We start from the raw sequence: 18,610 nt of genomic DNA on the forward strand, positions 1-18,610 counted from the left end.
ATTACAGTACAGAGACCTGGCAAATACTCCCTGGGCCAGGTGATCAAGGTTAGTATCATCAGTGATGTCTTACGGTTAGCATGTACCCTGATGTGATGTGACTTCACCTGTGTGGTCTTTCTTCCCCCAAACCCAGGCCCCAGTGAAATGATGAGAAACCTTTAGACAACCCCTCTCTGCCACAGGAAGGCAGAGTAGCTGACCTTCCCTGAGGGGTTGGAAGAGCCTGCCACATGAGTTGGTTTTGATCTTAGACTGCGGCTCGACCTCACTAAGCTTTTGTTTTCACATCTATAAAAACGAGGATAATAAATAGGGCATCTGGAGGCATTAGGAGGATTAAATGGGATTCTATATATAAATGTGTACTATAAACTGTAAAGAATCACATACATAAGGGATTATCCGGATTATTGGCCTTCACTCAGCTCTGGTAGACAACACAGTATGTTTGACAGATTGGGAACACTGTGACTTCTGGCTTCTAAAAGAAGCTCATCAGCCATGGCAGTAGCCGAGAGCCTTCAAAGTGGACATGGCTTCTGAGGTCAGAGAGCAGAGGCTATGTCCACAGAACTAGTTCCCCACTGAGGAGTGGAGCTGGTGAGGCAAGGCCACGGACTGGACCCCGTAGACCAGTGAGGGCTCTGTCCACGAGAGGTGCACCTCACCCAGGTGACAGCCAATCAGAATGCTCCTTCACTGGGGCTGGAGAGAGAAAAAACCATCCAAGTCCTAAAGATTTTGATGTTTCCTCACAATCACTGGTATTTTAGGTGTCCCTCAGGGCAGGTGCCTCATTTCCTACATACATTCCTTTGGCCCGATTATGTTTTCCTGCCCAAGAGACATTTATTTCTCTCTTGAAATGGAAGAGCCTAGGGATATGGTCAGAAAACACAATAGCACAGAGCTGTCCACGTGAGTTACCTGTTGAGGCCTCCCTCCAACCTGTTAGCAAGGGCTTTCTGAATTACGAAGGACCAGTTCCCTTACGTAGGGTAGACTCATGGCTTCTAAAGCCAGGTCGGAAGCCTTCTGTAAGTTGACATAGCATAATTAACTCAATTTTGACGCCCTAAAGCAACACTTATACAGAAAATGATGCCCCAGGGGAACAAAAACGTGCTTCTTGCAGTGGTCTTCTATTTAAGCCATTTTTCAAAAATAATACCAGCATTCATTTTACATTCCACGAGACTGCTCTTTCTCTTTTCTCGCTACCTTTTGTTAACTGAACAAAGATATTAGTTCCTTTCAGGTGATACGTTCATGGGGCTAGATCAGAAGTCAGAGGTTCAAAGTTTTAATCTCAGTTTGTCACTGCCTCTCTGCCCACATTCCTCAGAATGGCTCTTTGAAAAAGAGTAGATAATAACTCAGGGTCATGAATCAAACCGTGAATTAAAAAAATAAAATGAAGTTACACAAGCTATTAAAGCTTGAGCCTGACCTAATACTTTTTTTTTTTTTTTAATTATCTGAACCAAAGTAGTTGTGATTGTTTGAAGTCCTAGGGAATCATTTCAAACCTCTTTTCTTCTTCATGTTTATATTCCTTGGTTCCGAACCACAATTTTACTATCATCTATTAGAAAAAAGCCAAACTCTGATACCTACACTGATATGCTCTTCAAAATACATGGGATGATTTTTTTTTTCAAATAGTTAAATGCTTTTTAGCGAAAACACACATTTTGGTTTACAGCAACTAAAGAAGCAAAACAGTGTCTTGTTTTTTGCTACTGTCATTTAGGAATAGGAACAGTTAGCTGTTTTGTGTCACGGTTGAGAGTCTGTGGTGAGTAGTTTGAATGTAATAGAAAATTCGGGACTGCCAACAATTTTGGAATTGAAAATATTTTGTTTTTCTTGAAGAAATACTTGAAAATAGAGTGATTTCCCAAGATTGACATCAAGTCAGAAATAAAAATTCTTCTACTTGAATAAAATCAAAACGTTAACCACACAATTGAAACAAATTCTGCAAAATGGAGATTTCTCTATCAGAAACTTTGGGCTAATTTTTCCCATTGAAAAAGACCAAAAGCAAGAGTGGTATGGTATGAAAATCTGCCAGTGAAGCCTACCTGCTGGCGTAATAAGCAACATAACACCCTTCCACACTTTATGTGTGAGGCACCAGTAGTGAGAATAACTCCCTCTGGCCATGAAGTTACCAGGCTCAGGCTTTGAGTGGGCATTCTAGTAGAGCCTAAAAGATATGTACATGTTTTGTTAAAGCATCTTTGTTTCACCGTGTGATGACAGACATTTTGGGGGATGGAGAAGGTGGGTAGCTCTCTGGAATCAAGTCTACAATATGTGGCCCTGAAATGAGCAAAGAGAGTTAGCTCACCTGGGAATTGACCCTTATTAGTTATATTCTCCAACCAGAGGAGCCAAGTGGTTGTCAGTCAACTAATAGTTATTTAAGAATCTCTAAATGGAGGGCCTTCAGGTGAAAGTGCTTTAACACGCAGTCTAATGGATGATAGGGCACAATCATTTCAAATGGCTCTTTTTCATTTTTGAGACTGGCTGACTCTTTATCATTTCATACTTACTTAGAAAGTGCCGATCTAAAGGGCAGTGACACCAGCACATAGATAAGGTGGAAGTAAGAACCATTTGGTTTCCTCATTGGTTTTTCTTTATGCAACTGAAGAACCACCCTCTGAAGAAGACAGATTAACACCATCTCTATATACTGAAGAGATTCATATATACACATTCATTTGTCCTTTACACATCTGAATGATTGTTAATTCTATACGGGTTAAACTAGTGATATGCCTCCTACTTTCCAGATTTCAGGTATGAACTTTCTGTAAGCTTAGGCTTTAAATTAAAATTTCTGTCTTATAGTACAGAGCTATCTCCTTCAGAAGTTGTAGGAAGAAGGCTAGATTTTTTAAAGCAGAGAAACTCAACTGACATTCTGGAAAAGCTTTATGAGCATTTGTAGACACCTGTCCTGGACAAATTTGAGGCTTGTCATTCTGGGGATGACATTCAAAAGTGAAAACTCTCTGCTGTTCCTCCCAGGAAGTGAGAGCAGGGCTGAGCACACAACCCAGAGTAACAAGATCTGGATTGAATCCAAGCTCTCCCACTTAGCAGCAGTGTAACCCTCTGCAAGTCATTCTACACATCTTGGCCTCCACTCCTGGATTTGCAAAACATGAATAATCCCTACACAAATATACTCTCAAAGGAGTCACTGTATGAACAAGTCCTTAGTAATTTAGTAATCCATTAAAAAACCAAACCAAACCAAACCAAACCCATTGTTGTCGAGTTGATTCCGGCTCATAAAGACCCTATAGGACAGAGTAGAACTGCCCCATATGGTTTCCAAGGAGTGCCTGGTGGATTTGAACTGCTGACCTTTTGGTTAGCAGCCATAGCTCTTAACCATTATGCCACCAGGGTTTCTAAGCCCTTTATTTAGGAGTATGTACAACACAGACAGTTAGGCTAAGCCTTTTCTTGTCAGAGTCCTGATCTAGTAAGTCATACATTTAAGTTTTCTAACACAGTAAAACCTGCAAAAGCCAGAACCTGTGTAAGGTGAAAACCTGTCAGAAAAGGAAAACTCAAATATTTTCTACTCACAGTGAGTGACAGAAAAAGTATTAAGACTGCACTCTGTCAAAGGTGGAGAACTTGTGAGACCTGGAAAAACAAGGCAGTACCGTCGAGTTCCAGCCCTCACAGGTTTCACTGTCATTGGGGCCACACCTTTCCCTTGTTAGGACCTTCCCAGGTTAACCTACTTACTCCCAATTTCAGAAGTCCAGCACTTTTACTGCAGTTTCAATACAGAATGAAGGTTTCACTGGTGAAGCAACAGGTATGATGAACTGACCTCTTTAATATCAAAGCTGAACAAATTAACAAAAAATTGTGGCAATGCCTCAGGAGGGCACGCCCACACCTGAACAGGCAGCTTTAGTCTGAGCTGCCTTAACAAAGGGTTAGTCTACTCTTAAAATCCCCCTTAATTTCTGGGGGAAGTTGTGAGGGCTATGAGGAAAAACAATAGGCAGAAAAAGCGGCGGAAGGGTGAGGTTAGAAAAATGTGGGCTTTATATCACAGAACAAAGTTCAAACACAGCATCTGCTAATTGCTAGCTGGTTTATAGCCCTAGGACAAATTGCTCCACCTGCCAAAGACCTGCCCTGCTCCCTCTAACAGGGGATGCCAATGTCTGCTTCACAGGGTGGGGCGAGCACCCGCTGAAGTAGCTTGGGTAGACTGCCGGCTTATATTGGAGGCTTCGTAAATGCCATTTCCCTTCTCAACAGGCCTGCAAAGGAGCCCTGGTGGTGCAGTGGTTAAGAGCTCAGCTGTGAACCAGGAAGTCAGCAATCTGAATTCACCAGCAGCTCCTTGGAAACACTATGGGGCAGTTCTACCCTGTCCTATAGGGTCACTATGAGTCGGAGTTGACCTGAGGACAATGGGGTTATAGGTCTTTGGAGAAAGTAAGCCCTTGAGCTCATACTCAGATTTCACTACAAAAGAAGCTGACCGAAGAGTATCCTGGGACTAAAACTTTGGCTGGGAGGTGTGGCCGCGTTGTGAGTCTTTTCCCTGCGGGGTGGGGGGGTTGGAGGGGGTGTTGGCTGGCTCTGTGGCCACATAGCTCGGATCTGGTCTCACCTGAGATGGGGGCTGTGGTAGGACTGGGGAAAGAGGGGGTCATGTGGATTATCCTACCTTCTCCTCTAAGCCTCTTTAAATCTAGGGCACACCACCAGGGCACATTCCTTTCAGCCACATCCCTTTGAGCCACATCTCAGCTCTAGCCACGCCCATCAACCCAGCTCTGTCCAACCACAGGAAAACAAACGAGGCTTTGATTCCTTTGTGCTGAAACTCTCTTGAAGAAGGAAGAAAGCAAAAAGAGAGAAACCACTCTCTACCACACGCTGTTTACTATTTCAACAAACAGACCCAATCTGACAGAAGAAACTAGATTCTAGATTTAGGAGCTGCCTGCAAATGTTTGCTAGCTCTTTGGGCTGTTCTGCCTAGCGGGTGAGGTCTCTGAAATGAGCTCTTTACAATCAACCTTGTAAAAGAAAGGAAAAAAAAAAAAATTCCTTCCACAGCTGCCCTGGAAAAAGAGCCTGCTTGCCAAATTCAAATTTGCCTTGGTCAAAGTTAACCATTAACAATTCAGCCCTTAAATGAGGTTGTAAAGAAAGTATGTCTCCTTGACTTTGGAGAAAACACCTTTTGCGTGACCTCCGAACCATGTTACTTATTTCAAAGGTTCACAATGTAAACTTACCTTTTCCTTCTTTTGCTTACTCTAAGACCGTGCCTCTTACAGAACCCCTCTACCAGCTTGGGAGCCAGCAGACAGCCACCCCTGCCGCAAGTGGAGGCATGGAAGATGCCCCAGGGGCTTCTGTGCCCTGGGCAACTTCTGCTCCCTGAGCCAGGGCTCCTGTTACAGGTGTGTTCACTGTGAAAACTCATCCAGGTGCACATCCATGATCTTGGCACGCTTTTAAACATATGCTACACCTCGATAAAAATATTATACTTCCCAAACGAAACAAAACACCCCCTCCCATGAGACAACACCCACACCTCCTATGCATGCCAAACCCGCAGAGACACACACGCACACGACACGCACAGCACACCTGGTACACACAGCACATAGGGTACACACACACGGCAGCACACACTCTATGCCCAGCAGAACCATCCCAGTTTCTTTCTATTGGTCGCTTCCTTAAACATTTCCAAGCCTGGCGTGTCAGGTAGAATGTGAGATCTACTTTAAGAAGCTGATTTTTCTATGAGTACAGGGTGAGGGGGTGGAGTTTTTTTTTTTTTTTTTTTTTTAATTTCTCCGGGAAAACTTCATCCAAAATAACTAACCTAGGGTGAGCTGTCCTACAAGGTTACACTATGCTTTATATTAAAAAAAAAAAAAAAAAGGCAGTGGGAACTTACCTATTTGGTCTTCGGGGATCAGGGACTCAATAGGCGGGTCCAGCTCTGAGCTCTGGGACAGGTAGTTCTTGACCTGGGTCATGAACTGCCGGATGGTCTGCAGCAGGTCAGTGCTGGACACATGGCACTCCTTGTTCTCCTGCAGGAAGCTCACGTAGTCCTGCACCAGGCACCCGAAGTAGGTGCGTTTGTCCCGAGACAGCTCGGCGATCCTCCTGACCATCCTCTTCTCGGGGGTCATGAAGGAGCTGAATACACCGCTCATCTTCCGGAGCTGGGACTTCACGATCTTGGGCAGCACGAAGGAGCTGCTCCTCTTCTTGGACTTGATGGGCGGAGGCATGGTCTCCTGGTCACTCTCCCCATCGTAGTCCTCCAGGCTGCTGTTGGTGTCCGCTTCGTAGCCAAAGAGAGGCATGCTGCGGTCAAAATCCAGCGAGTCGGAGGAGGAAGTGGAAATGCTCATGTCGCTCAGCCTCTGCCTGCCTCCATTCCACGGAGGCCGTGACTCAGAGCCGGGAGGCTGAGCCCTTGTGCAATCTCCTGGCGCCTCCGAGGGCGGGGTCCCACCTGGGCCACCAGCTGTGCCCAGCTCAGGCTGGAGGCCCGGGCCAGGCCGGCCGGTCAAGGTCTTTGCGCTGCTTTCTGCCTCCAGAAAAGAAGCCTGCTTCTTCAGCCGGGGTGGAGGGACGGGCGTTGGTTTCGTTCCAGGCACGGCTACGTTCCCATGTTTGCTATGGTTGGCTGTTTCTGGCATGCTCGCCTGGGTCTCGCTCCTGGACAGCTGAGAGCTTGTGTGGAGACTATTAATAGTGGGTGGCGGGGGCCTGGGTGGGGGGGACCGAGGCCTCGTGGTGCCATTCACGCTGGGAGTCCTTGTGCTGGACCGCGGCAGGCTTCCACTGAGGTCCTGGCTGTGCACTTTCAAGAAAAGAGGATTAATGAAACACAGGGCTCCGTTGCTCTGGCTGCACTCCAGCTCCGAAGGCGTCCTGGTTTTTATAGAATGCACTCCATTTATGAGGCAGAGCTGACTTGAGGCGGGCCCAGCAGTGTCTGAGGAGAGAGGCCTACGGGGAGGTGGAGGGTTTGGGGGTTGGCTGTCAGCTGGAGAGCTCCAGAAATCTGAAAGTCATTACCAGTGAACACAAGAATGTAAATACAATACACTTGGGCCATTCCTTCACAAATTTAAGAAGCACACTGTGTCACCATGGGCATCTTTGGAGCGGAAGGCTCTGCATTTGGGTTTGACTGTTTTTTGTTTTTTTTAATGCTTTCACACTGCATTCCCTTACTGGAAAGGGTGGAGAGGCTGCCAGGCTCAGCTATGTGCCCACAGAAGACTCCAGAGACTTTTCACCTTCAAAGCCCCTGAGATACGGCTTGGCCAGTGTACAGCTTCAGACCAGCCTTTTCATAGGTATGTGGGAAGGAACAAAGAACTGGAGTTGTTACACTATTAGCTCCAGAAAGGCCACTGGGCACCTGACTTCACAAAAGCAGAGCCAATGTGCAACGCACCACCACCCTTTCCATCAGCTCCCTGAGGCACCCTCCACAGAGGCAGCCGCCAGCCAAGGGATCCGGCCTAGCAGTTCCCCTTCCAGGGACAGGACCAGCAGCTGGGCCTGGGGGGTGGGGGATGTTACACAATTTGTATGGGGTTTTACTCATTCAGCATTAAAACCCCGAAAGGAGGAAAAACACACTCCTAGGTCCCATCAGCAGAAAAAAAAAAAAAAAAAAAAACCAGCAGCAGCAAACATGCAAATCATAAACTGCTGGTTCGACTATTTATCTTGATGGTTTGCCACCCATCCTTCCCAAATCCACTAACCTTCTTAGTAGGGCTATAAATATCCAATACTCTGGAGATCTGTGGGTTGCTTACTGCATCTATACCACCTGGTCTCTGTGTTTTCTGTGCAAACTGAGAAAGGCCACGGTGGTGATAAATGTTGTCTGTTATAATTTCCATTTGGAATAGGTTCTTTTCTCTCTCTTTCTAGCTTTGACTTGCTGTGTGTTTGTTTAAACTGTGTTCTTTTCCTCTGGACCCGGAATGGCTGGTCTCAGATGGGAGAGGCTTACGTTGGGAGCCCTTTTCCCACCTTGTCTGTGTTCTAAGCATGGTCTGGTGTTGCTGTGCATGTCCCCAGTCTTGTGGGGTCTTCCCTGTGTCATTCCTTCCCTCCCCTCTAGGTCTGTGCTGTCCAGCAAGGAGCCAACAGCCACGTGTGGCCACTGAGCCCTTGAAATATGGCTAGTGAGTGGAGGAACTGAATTTTAAATTTTATTTAATTTTAATGAATTTAAATGTCAAAACTGATGCTCAATTTAGTTACAGAAAAACTTTTAAGTATGCTTGGAACAACTTGGGTATGTGAATCTATTTTTTCAACCGTAAATTTAGTGAAATCTAAATACGTAGTGAAAATTTAGTACCCAACTCCAGGGGTGCTGTAACTGTAAAATACAGACTGGATTTCAAAAAATTAGTATGCAAAAAGAATGCAAAATATTTCACTAATAACTTTTGATATCGACTGTGTGTTGAAATGATATCATTTTGGATATATTACATTGAATGAAATATATTATTAAAATTATTTTCACCGGTTTTATTTTACTATTTTAGATGTGGTTACTAGGAAATGTAAAATTACCCATGGGCTCCATTGTTTTTCTTTGGGTCAGGGTGGGTCTTGGTGGGCCTGGTCCTATCTCCTGAGTCCTCCTTGGACTTCCGTCATAGCTATAAGACTTTACACTACTTCCCAAATGTGTGTTTCTCCCATATAAACTATGAACACTGGGGTAAGGGGGACACCTGATTAACCACTGAACCCTTGCTGTGGGGAGCAGTGCCTGCCACATAGCAGCAGACCGTTTAGAAATACCTGTAGGATGAATGAACAAGTGAGGTACAGGAGTTTAAAATGTGATTTCCACTGTGCACACTGATATCACAAGCTGCATGGGTGTTACTGAGACCTCAACTGCTTCAGGGTAGCGGCTGCCAGAGCAATCAGCACACAGCACTCTCTGTAGCTCTCCAGCCCTCAGCCCAGCGCTGAGCATGCCCTGTGCAGACCACCTGGCCAGGGGCTGTGGGGAGGGAGATGTGGCTCATGCCTTCAAGACGCCTCGAATCTAGGGGACTATGTGAACTTCAATTCAGGAAAATATTTTAAACACTCTCCGAAGTCATTAAATGTAAGACATGAGGCAAGTTTAAACCATGACATTCACACGGTCCTGTATTTTGACCAGGATTCTCTTTCCCAATCTATCAAACAGACTTCAGGCACGTGTGGCAATTCTATGAAGCACTCTGAGTTTTAGAAGGGCACTTGAAGCTACTGTCAGGTTGCTCTATCAATTACGCAGGCTCTCTTGGAAATGCACCCATCAAAACAAGCTCTTTAGATTAAAAGAAAAATATGCCAAAAGTGAAACACTTAATGTTTTTTATGTGCTAATCCTAATATTATATTTTCTTGGATTCTAGGAACCCTGGCATTTTCGCTTCAGAATCCCAACATCCATTCAAATACGGCAGTCTGGTTGTTAATCTATCTAAAGATGGAAGCCCCAGGTTCTTAATAGTATTCCCCCTTCACATCTAGGAGGAATTTTTGTTTTTTTTGCAAAAGGTAAACCCACATCCCTAGGCAATGGGACAAAGAAGGGTAACCTGGGTGACTTCTGTGTTCTGATCCTTTGTCAACCACTGCTCAGCAGAACGGGGATGGGTTTAGGGGCATCAGCAAAGGGGCAGGAGGGGGAGGCAAGTGCCCAGGTGGCTGCAGCGATGGCCCATCCCATGGCAGGGAGGTGGCCTGGGACCCCAGGACTGACGTACACACAGAGAGGAAGTGAAGCGGATGTTGCTCTGGATGCCAGCACTGTCCAATCACTGAAGTACAGGAGTGTCGTCAGTGCCCAGGTGCCCTCCAGAAACAAAACCTGGCACAGGAGGTGCACCACAGGGCTTTCTGTCAGGCACTGCTTTTCCCCAGCAAGATGCCACAAAAAGGAAAGACACTGAGGGACGCGTTATAGATGTTTACAGTACATCAGGACTTCGAGTTTGGTATAGCCCAAACTCAGTAACGAGAGAAGATGGGGTGACTTGGGGGACACCCAGGCAAAACTAGCACCAGTCTGTTTGAGAGTTGGTTGGACGATGACTTGGAAAAAGAATCTCATAAAGACTGATTCAGGGGCCTCCTGGCCCTGAGGGCTGCGCTTTGCCATGGAGATGGGATTATTTTTAATCATAGGTGTGTTTAACATAATAATACAGCCTTATCCAGCCTCACATTGATTCTGATCCATGTGTCCATTCTAAGATGGGCCCAGGGAAGGGGCACCTACTTACTTAGTCCCAGCTGGGCTAGTTCTTCAAGCCGAGCCTCCGTCTTGGCTGTTGAAATGGCATAAGGCAACTTCAAGGTAAATGGCAGAACGTCCCTGATTTTTTAGAAAAGAGAAAATATTTGTAATGATGTGTCTGGTTTCTATCTCTTGCTTTCACTTTCACCCTAGTGAAATTTTCAACTTACACTATTTAAAATGTTCTAACTAGATACCACACCGTATCCAACCAGAACTTCACAGGTGATGGGACTCCATGCTTATTATCCCTGCTGGTATTACTACATTCAGGAAAGGTTGAAAAGAGAAGTGTCCATGGGTTTAGGGTCTGCAGTGGGAACTGAATTTTTCAGCTGGGTGGCTAAAAGGTATCTGAAGTTAATACTGGAACCACTGACCATTTTGGTGGATCTACCGTACGGGTGAAACGTTATGTACTAATTTGTTGGATGTCATCTTAATGGTGGGCCCGACTTCCTGGGCAGGAGTGTATAAACCTAACCCAAGATTTATTAGCCTATTGCCTTAACATGGCAGGTTCTCCATGAATGTCTTGACTTTACTTGAGGTAGCTTCCAGCCAGAACTCACGCACTATCCTTTATACGCTGGGGTTAAACTCTCTTGCTTTTTAGGGCAGCACTTTTCTAACTTCACTGTGCACAGGAATTCCCTGGGGACCTTGTGAGGCTGCAGATTCTGATTCAGGAGGTCTGGACGGGCCTAAGATGCTGCATTTACAGCAGGCTCCCAGGAGATACTGATGGTGCTGGTCCCTGGACCACACTTGGAGCAGGAAGGCATGTGACCAACCCTGCCTCATGTCACTAACCCTGGGTCCAAGCAGCATGGTGCCACATGCATATAGGCAAACAAACACATGCATCGCAGAGCACCAGGTTAAATGGGAGAGCCGCTGCCCGGGCACAGGGGTATCATTAGTAGATGTGTGGCCATGACCACCTGCTCTCTCAGCGATGGGCAAAGGCAGATGGAACAAACTTTGTTCACTTCCATATATAAGGGTTGGAACCATACTCTCAATGTGGTGAACACCCATGGGGCTTGGTGCATACCTTGCCAGATACAGACAGGGAGAAAACATTTTTTGAAGGAATGAATGAATATTCAAGGATGACAAGAGTGACTTACCCAGTGTGGGTACTGATCTTACACAGCATTTTTCATTCATTCAACTATTTACGATCATCTGTGAAGTGCCAGGCACCATTTCAGGTGCTGAGCACAAACCAGACAGAAGCTCCTGCCTTCACGGAGCTTCACTCCAGTGGACACCAGCAGACAATGAACAAATAGCAATTTACAGAGCATATGAGAGGGCATATGTGCTACAGATAAAAACAAAGCACGGAAAGGGGATAGTGTGAGAGTGCTGGGGTGACCAGGGAAGCCTCACTGAGAAGGTGGTATTTGACTGCAGACTTGAAGGAGGCCCAGGAGTAAGCCTTAAGGGGAAGAGCATTCTAGGCTGAGCAAGCGGCAGGTGCAAAGCCCCTGAGGTGGGAGAGGGTCTGGCAGGTATGAAGAACAGCAAAGGAGGCCATTGTGGCTGGGGTGGAGTAAGTGAGGGATAAAACTCAGGGCTTCAGCCTGTATTTTGCCAGTGGACGATGTCCTGAGGATTTCCATTGACTAGCTTAACTACACTAAACAACTGGTTGTTTACAGTAAGATTGGGCAACATTCTGGGCTGAACGAGATTAAATCTAGATGACTGAGACTTCCGGAACCCTTAAAGCTGCTGACAATGAATAACAAATGAGTAAAGTCAATTAAAAGAACAAAACATGAATAAAATTTAGCAGGGTCACAAAAGCTCTAATGTGCTGTTCGCCTAAATTGTCAGGTCAGGTTATGGCAGCCAGTGGAGGCTCCTCTGCCTTGGGGTGTCAGGCCCAGCTCCCTCCTGCTGCCATGAGACTCTTTTGGTAATAGCTGCTCCCGGACGCAGGAGAGGCAGTGAACCTGATCATAATCTTAGACGAAAATTAATGGGAACTGGAACTTTATAACATCAAAATATCATACCAATATATGCTTGTACAGTTGTACCAACTTAATGAAAATCTGCTTTCTTCAGACAATTTGGAGGGAACAGGTACGAGTGGCAAAATCAACCTGTTTGAGTTTTTACCTTGCTGAATGCAGTTCCTGAGGCCTAACCATCACATGACTGGTTTGGGTTTTTCTTAATGACATGTATGACAGGAAACCACACCTGTCATTCATTAATGGATGGTTTTAGGCTTTGATAGGCTACAAAATGGGACGTTGTACATGAGCCTGTTGTACCAGCAACTTCTTCGCACACACATGCAAAAGGGGACACCTCCTTCTCATCTATGCCTGCTAAAGAAAGGGGTCCCCATTCTCAAGTTTGCATAATAGGCAAAATAAAGCCATTGTCTTTGACATAAATGTTTCACCCAAGAGTTTCAGGACATACGCAGTCTAGACTTTTTTTTTTAACTTTGCTCCGTATACTGTATTTCTACAGGCGAGGAGACTAATACCGTTGAGGAGCTACGACTGCATTGTACCGAGCACTTTAGCTCATGGGACCATGCACAACCCTGGGAGGATGCTGTGATTTCCCCTTTTCCACAGGTCGAGAGTAGAAGAAACAGGTGAAGTCCCTGGCACACACCTACAGAGCTAATGAGGGGTGAAGTAGGTGGGAGGTTTGGAAATTAGGCATGTGGGGCCCTGTTATAGATTGAATTGTGTCCCCAAAAAGCACGTGCTGTAAATCCTAACCTCCATGCCTGGGATTATAATTCCATTTGGGAATGGGCTATCTTTGTTATGTTAATGAGGCAGAATTATTGTAGGGCATATTTTGAGTCAACCTAAAAAAAAAAAAAAATTTTCTTCTTTTGAGGTGAAACAGAGATTAAATGCAAGCCAGCAAGCAGAGATGGGGGAAGACAGATGCCAAGCCATATGAAGATCACAGCAATTTGATCCTGTTGTGCGTGAGGCCCATAAGTGGAAGACGGCAGCTAACACCACCAGGCACTGGCGGTCAAGCCTGTAGTCACTATTTGCTTTCTCACCTGTACTTCTCAACGTGCTTATCATTTGGTGAATTCTCTACTCGGGCCGCACATATGTGGAATACCAACACTGATAATCTAATCACTCTATTTGAATATACTTATGTACGAAAAATTAACTAAAAATTTTCAAACATATTTTGGTAAGACTGGGTCAAACCAACTACTACTGACCGAGAACACAGATTTAGGTCAACAAGTAGCATACAGTGTAAAAGGAGAAACAAAATTCCAAGTACCTTTGCATTTTGAAAAAAAAAAAAAAAAAAAAGGAAACATTAATCTCAGGCCTCTAATCAACATTATCAACGTTGGGGTTTTTTGTGTCAACACCTCACAGTGGTATCAGGCTGTGAAGTTTACAAAGGCTTCTGTGTGCTTTATCTCCCTCTGTGGTCAAGCAGCCCCGGGTAGCAAGGTGGTAGGGTGTTATGAACCTGTGAGGCTGAGATGGTATCTCTGCTGGGCTGCTGCCAAGTATTGTTTTCTGGGTGTAACGCTCTTTCACAACAACGGCACAATTACCAACAAGTAAACCATGAAGAAGAGTACACATGGGCCAACTTCACTTCTGGCCTACACTGTAGCACTGAAATTCACTCCTTCACCTGGTTGGCCTCAGACGTACCAGGTGTGGTCCCCCAGGGATGGGAGGGGCTTCTGCATGGCCCCTGTCTTTGGGCAGCACATTTCCCTACAAAGGCCCAGGGATCCTGCGCAAACGACGAAGGCTGGCGTGCTCACAGGGCACGTGGTCCAGGACTGGGTGAAGCCCTGGTTTATTCTGGTGAGCAGCGATGGATCCATCCTTGGAAAGTGCCCCTGCTCTCAGGCCTCTGATCACGTGGGTCTGGCTGGTCCGGAGACCTCCAGGAGGTAGACAGCCCAGTGCTGCGCCCTGGAACGGTCTAGTCCATCAGGTATAACAAATGTCTGACTCAGTCTGAGAAATAACCTAACCCTTCAAAATAAAATAAGCCAAGCCCAAACACACTCCTCAGCCTGAGTAAGTGTGTGATCATTGTGAAGACGCCCCTGGTAGCACACTCCTGTGTATCCCCTAAATTCAGCCGCAATCAACAAACAGAAAAACGATGGGGGCGAGGAAGCCAAAAGCGGCTCTGCTACACGGGCGGCAGTGCCAACACCACAGATTAGTCAGATTTGGAGTCAACACAAGAACCCTTGATCTGAAAAACGGCAATTGCTAGAATCACAAGAAAAAATATTTTTATAAGTAAGCCTTCCACAATGCACACCCTCTTGGCCCCTGTTCATGTTGGGATTTCTGGCTTAAGTGCATGTAGGCTAAAAGCCACCCTGGTTATGAAAAGGACACGAACACCCAGCCTGCCTCAAGCATAATAACGCAAGGTTGTAAAGCGAACTCCTCCCGGGTGAGCGTTCACAAACACTGTCTGGGGCCTTTACCTGTTACAGCTCTGAATGATCCATCCCTTTGTGTGCGTGTGTGTTTGTAGTACATGTGAGTGTGTGTGAGTATGTACGTGTGTACGAGCGTCTGTGTGTAAGTACATTCGTGTGGTGTGTGTGTGTACGTGCACTTTTCCTGTTTCAATGGGTCCAGCTGAAAGGAGCCTGGAGCAACTTGAAGAAATAATCATATTAATGAGAATTTACATTCGAGGGCCCTAGGTAGGTGAACACTTGTTTTGATCTTAAGGCTGATGTATGGGACTTGGTCAACACTTAATTCAGGTAATGAATCCCTCCACACACACAATACCAAACCGGTCACCATCGGGTTGATTCCGACTCATAGCGGCCCTGCAGGACAGAGTAGAACTGCCCCATAGGTTTTCCACGGAGCAACTGGTGGATCTGAACTGCCGACCTTTTGGTTAGCAGCTGAACACTTAACCACTGCACCACTAGGGCTCCAATCCCTCCACAGACGTCTGGTATGGGGAAAGCCTCCTAGACCCCTCCATCCCACTTGAATTGAGAAGCCTCAGGGCTAATTCTACTTCACACACCAAGGAGGTCCTAGAAACCGCGGGAGAGGGAGAGGCCTTACCTGCTGATGCAATAGAAAGCAATGAGCCGGAATAAATCCGCAAAGCTGATTCCTGAGCCTTCCAGGGAAAAGGCTGGAAAAGAGATTTCAGAAACCAGCTGAGTCTCCTGAGGGTGTTTTGAGGAAGGAGGGGCCCTCTACTGCTGCGTCCTGTGCGAATGGGACCATTCCAGTTCTCAAACCAACTACTATGTGCCTCATCAGGACCAGCTGCAGGGAGGAGGTATGTCAGCCAGGGCCAGGCCAGTAAATAGCCGGGTTGCGTGGAAGTCCTGTCCTGACTCATTCCAGGCACATGCTCCAGTCTTGGTAAACAGACCAGGGCAGACTCGAGTTGCACAACCATCTTTCCTTTAAAGTTCAGAAAACAAACTTGGGCAGGGGGCAAGCGACCAGGCTGGAGTGGGGCCGGCAGCACATGACAGGGCTTGGGGAACACCAACCCCCCTTCCCTTGAACCTCCTGAGACATGGGCCCCTGTGGTCACACTCCTCTTTGCCAAAACAGCCCAGCTCTGGTAAAGACACAGGAGAGGACTGTAAACTTTGAGGACAATGAAAGGTTTCCATGAATCAGCTTTTGGCTAAACTCAGTATGAAAGATTCTAAAAACCCATTGACTTAGAGTGTTCCCCGAAGTGCACAGTTTCCAGGAGAAGGAATGTGCTGGCCTGCCGGTGCGCCACTTATACATCTTCCTGAATGGTGGAGCAGTAGAAGTTCCACCTCAAAGAACTCATGTATTGCCAACCACCCTCATGTCATCTCTGCTGAAATCCTACTCAGATTGTTATTCTTCCCCAAACATCCCAAATGCCCTTCGTTTTATGAAGATTTCCTCATTTCAACAATCAGATGAGTTCTCCTCCCTTTTGTACCACTCCATACCCTTATTTATTTTGCTGATTTAGTATTTGCTTATTTAGTATTTCTGAAGCACCCCAAAACACACCCTAAACATGTACCATCTCACACACACACACACCACACACCAACAGAGGAAGGCAGACACACACACACAAAGAGACAGAGGCAAACATATAAGTACACCATAATTTGGTGCGTTACGTAGGAGGGAACCAAAACTGGGTAGGTAAACTTGTCTGAGCCTCGGTTTTCTCATCTGTAAAATGAATGATAATGGTACTTTCCTTGTCTACCCAGAAGGGTAATAGTGAGAACTGAAATTTTAAAACAGGAAATAATTTATGTGAAAGTGCTCTATCGGAATACGCAACGGTGTTTCTTATTATACCACACTACCCAGGACTTACGGCAAACTATACGTGTTTATAGCAAGTCTTTCCCCTCTCAATTTGCCACCAATTCCTAGAAAGACAGGCCCTGGCTGGGAGGGGGCCAGCATGATGCAACCAAGGCACGTGGTAACTAGTTGTGGCCAGACTAATCCTTTGCTCAAGCTAGCTCTTTCAACCATGTTCAGCCACACAGAGAGGATTCGGAGGGAAGTGATAGGGCAGAAAGTAATATCTGGCAGTTGCGTGCACTTGAGATTCAGACAAAAATTCTTTTAATTTCCCTTGCTTTTAATAAACTTAAACTTAAATAGTAATTAAATTTACACAGCACTATTGGGAACCACTCTCCCTTCAAAAGTGTGTCCAGCTAATTTTTTCCTCAAGGCTGGATTCTGCCCCGATGGGCTGCATTTCATAGAAGACTGAACAGTGATGGCCTGGAAGGAACACATCCACTCAAAAAATGTTTGTTCACGAAGATGTGCAGACACGTGCTTTAGTATTAGATTCTGTAAAAAAGTCTGAGCCCTACCAGCCTACTTTGCTTTTGTTAGCAGCCGTCGAGTCAGTTCTGACTCACAGCGACCCTATGCACAACAAAACGAAACACTGTCGGGGTCCTGCACCATCCTCACAGTCGTTGTTACACTTGAGCCCATTGTTGCAGCCGCTGTGTCAATCCACCTCTCCATCTCGTTGAGGGGCTTCTGCTTTTCCGCTGACCCTCTACTTTACCAAGCCTGATGTCCTTCTCCAGGGACTGATTCCTCCTGGTAACATGTCCAAAGTCTGTGAGATGTAGTTTCGCCTTCTGTGCTTCTAGGGAGCATTCTGGTTGCACTTCTTTCAAGACAGATTTGTTCATTCTTTTGGCAGTCCGTGGTATATTCAATATTCTTCACCAACACCACAACTCAGAGGCATCAGTTCTTCTTCTGTCTTCCTTATTCATTGTCCAGCTTTTCCATGCATGTAAGGCGACTGAAAACACCATAGCTTGGGACAGGCACACCTTAGTCTTCAAGGTGACATCTTTGCTTTTCAACACTTTAAAGAAGTCTTTTGCAGCATATTTGCCCAATGCAATGTGCTTTTGATTTCTTGACTGCTGCGCCTGTGGGTGTTGATTGTGGCTCCAAGTAAAATGACATCCTTCACAACTTCAATCTTTTCTCCATTTATCATGATGTTGCTCATTGGTCCAGTTGTGAGGATTTTTGTTTTCTTTATGGTGAGCTGCAATCCATACTGAAGGCTGTGGTCTTTCATCTTCATCAGTAAGTGCTTTGAGTCCTCTTCACTTTCAGCAAGCAGGGTTGTGTCATCTGCATATTGCAGGTTGTTAATGAGTCTTCCTCCAATCCTGATGCCCAGTTCTTCTTCATAGGGTCCAGCTTCTTGGATTATTTGCTCAGCATACAGATTGAATAAGTATAGTGAAAGGATACAACCCTGATGCACACCTTTCCCGACTTTAAACCACACAGTAACCCCTTGCTCTGTTCAAACAACTGTCTCTTGATCTATGTATAAGCTCCTCATGAGTACATTTAAGTGTTCTGGAATTCTCATTCTTTGCAATGTTATCCATAATTTATGATCCACACAGTTGAATGCCTTTGCATAGTCAGTAAAGCACAGGTAAACACTCATGAGCACAATTAAGCGTTCTGGAATTCCCATTCTTTGCAGTGTTATCCATAATTTGTTGTGATCTACACAGTCAAATGCCTTTACATAGTCAGTAAAACACAGGTAAACATCTTTCTGGTATTCTCTGCTTTCAGCCAGAATCCACCTGACATCAGCTTAGTCATCAGCCAACCTGGGAACCAAGTTCAGGCCATACTTAACTGGGAGGAGGGAGAAGAAACC

The 18,610-nt window shown here is 45.7% G+C and overlaps 1 protein-coding gene across 8 annotated transcripts in view; it reads right to left on the reverse strand.

Annotated features, from left to right (window-relative positions):
* The window catches only part of RIN2 (Ras and Rab interactor 2), a 155,062-nt gene that overhangs the window by 19,534 nt on the left and 116,918 nt on the right, over nt 1-18,610 (reverse strand). For 7 of the 8 annotated variants that reach the window (XR_010319204.1, XR_010319205.1, XM_023549986.2 and 4 more), the window contains 3 exons: nt 15,478-15,550; nt 10,368-10,459; nt 5,981-7,105 (listed from right to left, as the gene is read on the reverse strand). Coding sequence is in view for 6 of the 8 variants with exons in the window: in XM_023549986.2 (XP_023405754.1) it covers nt 5,981-7,105; nt 10,368-10,459; nt 15,478-15,550 (1,290 nt within the window). In the remaining 2 variants the exon portion in view is untranslated. The remainder of the gene's footprint in view (nt 1-5,980; nt 7,106-10,367; nt 10,460-15,477; nt 15,551-18,610) is intronic. The other variant, XM_064275731.1, reaches the window with a different exon arrangement.

This window comes from Loxodonta africana, chromosome 24 (genome assembly GCF_030014295.1).
Source record: "Loxodonta africana isolate mLoxAfr1 chromosome 24, mLoxAfr1.hap2, whole genome shotgun sequence".
Classification (NCBI taxonomy): Eukaryota; Metazoa; Chordata; class Mammalia; order Proboscidea; family Elephantidae; genus Loxodonta; species Loxodonta africana.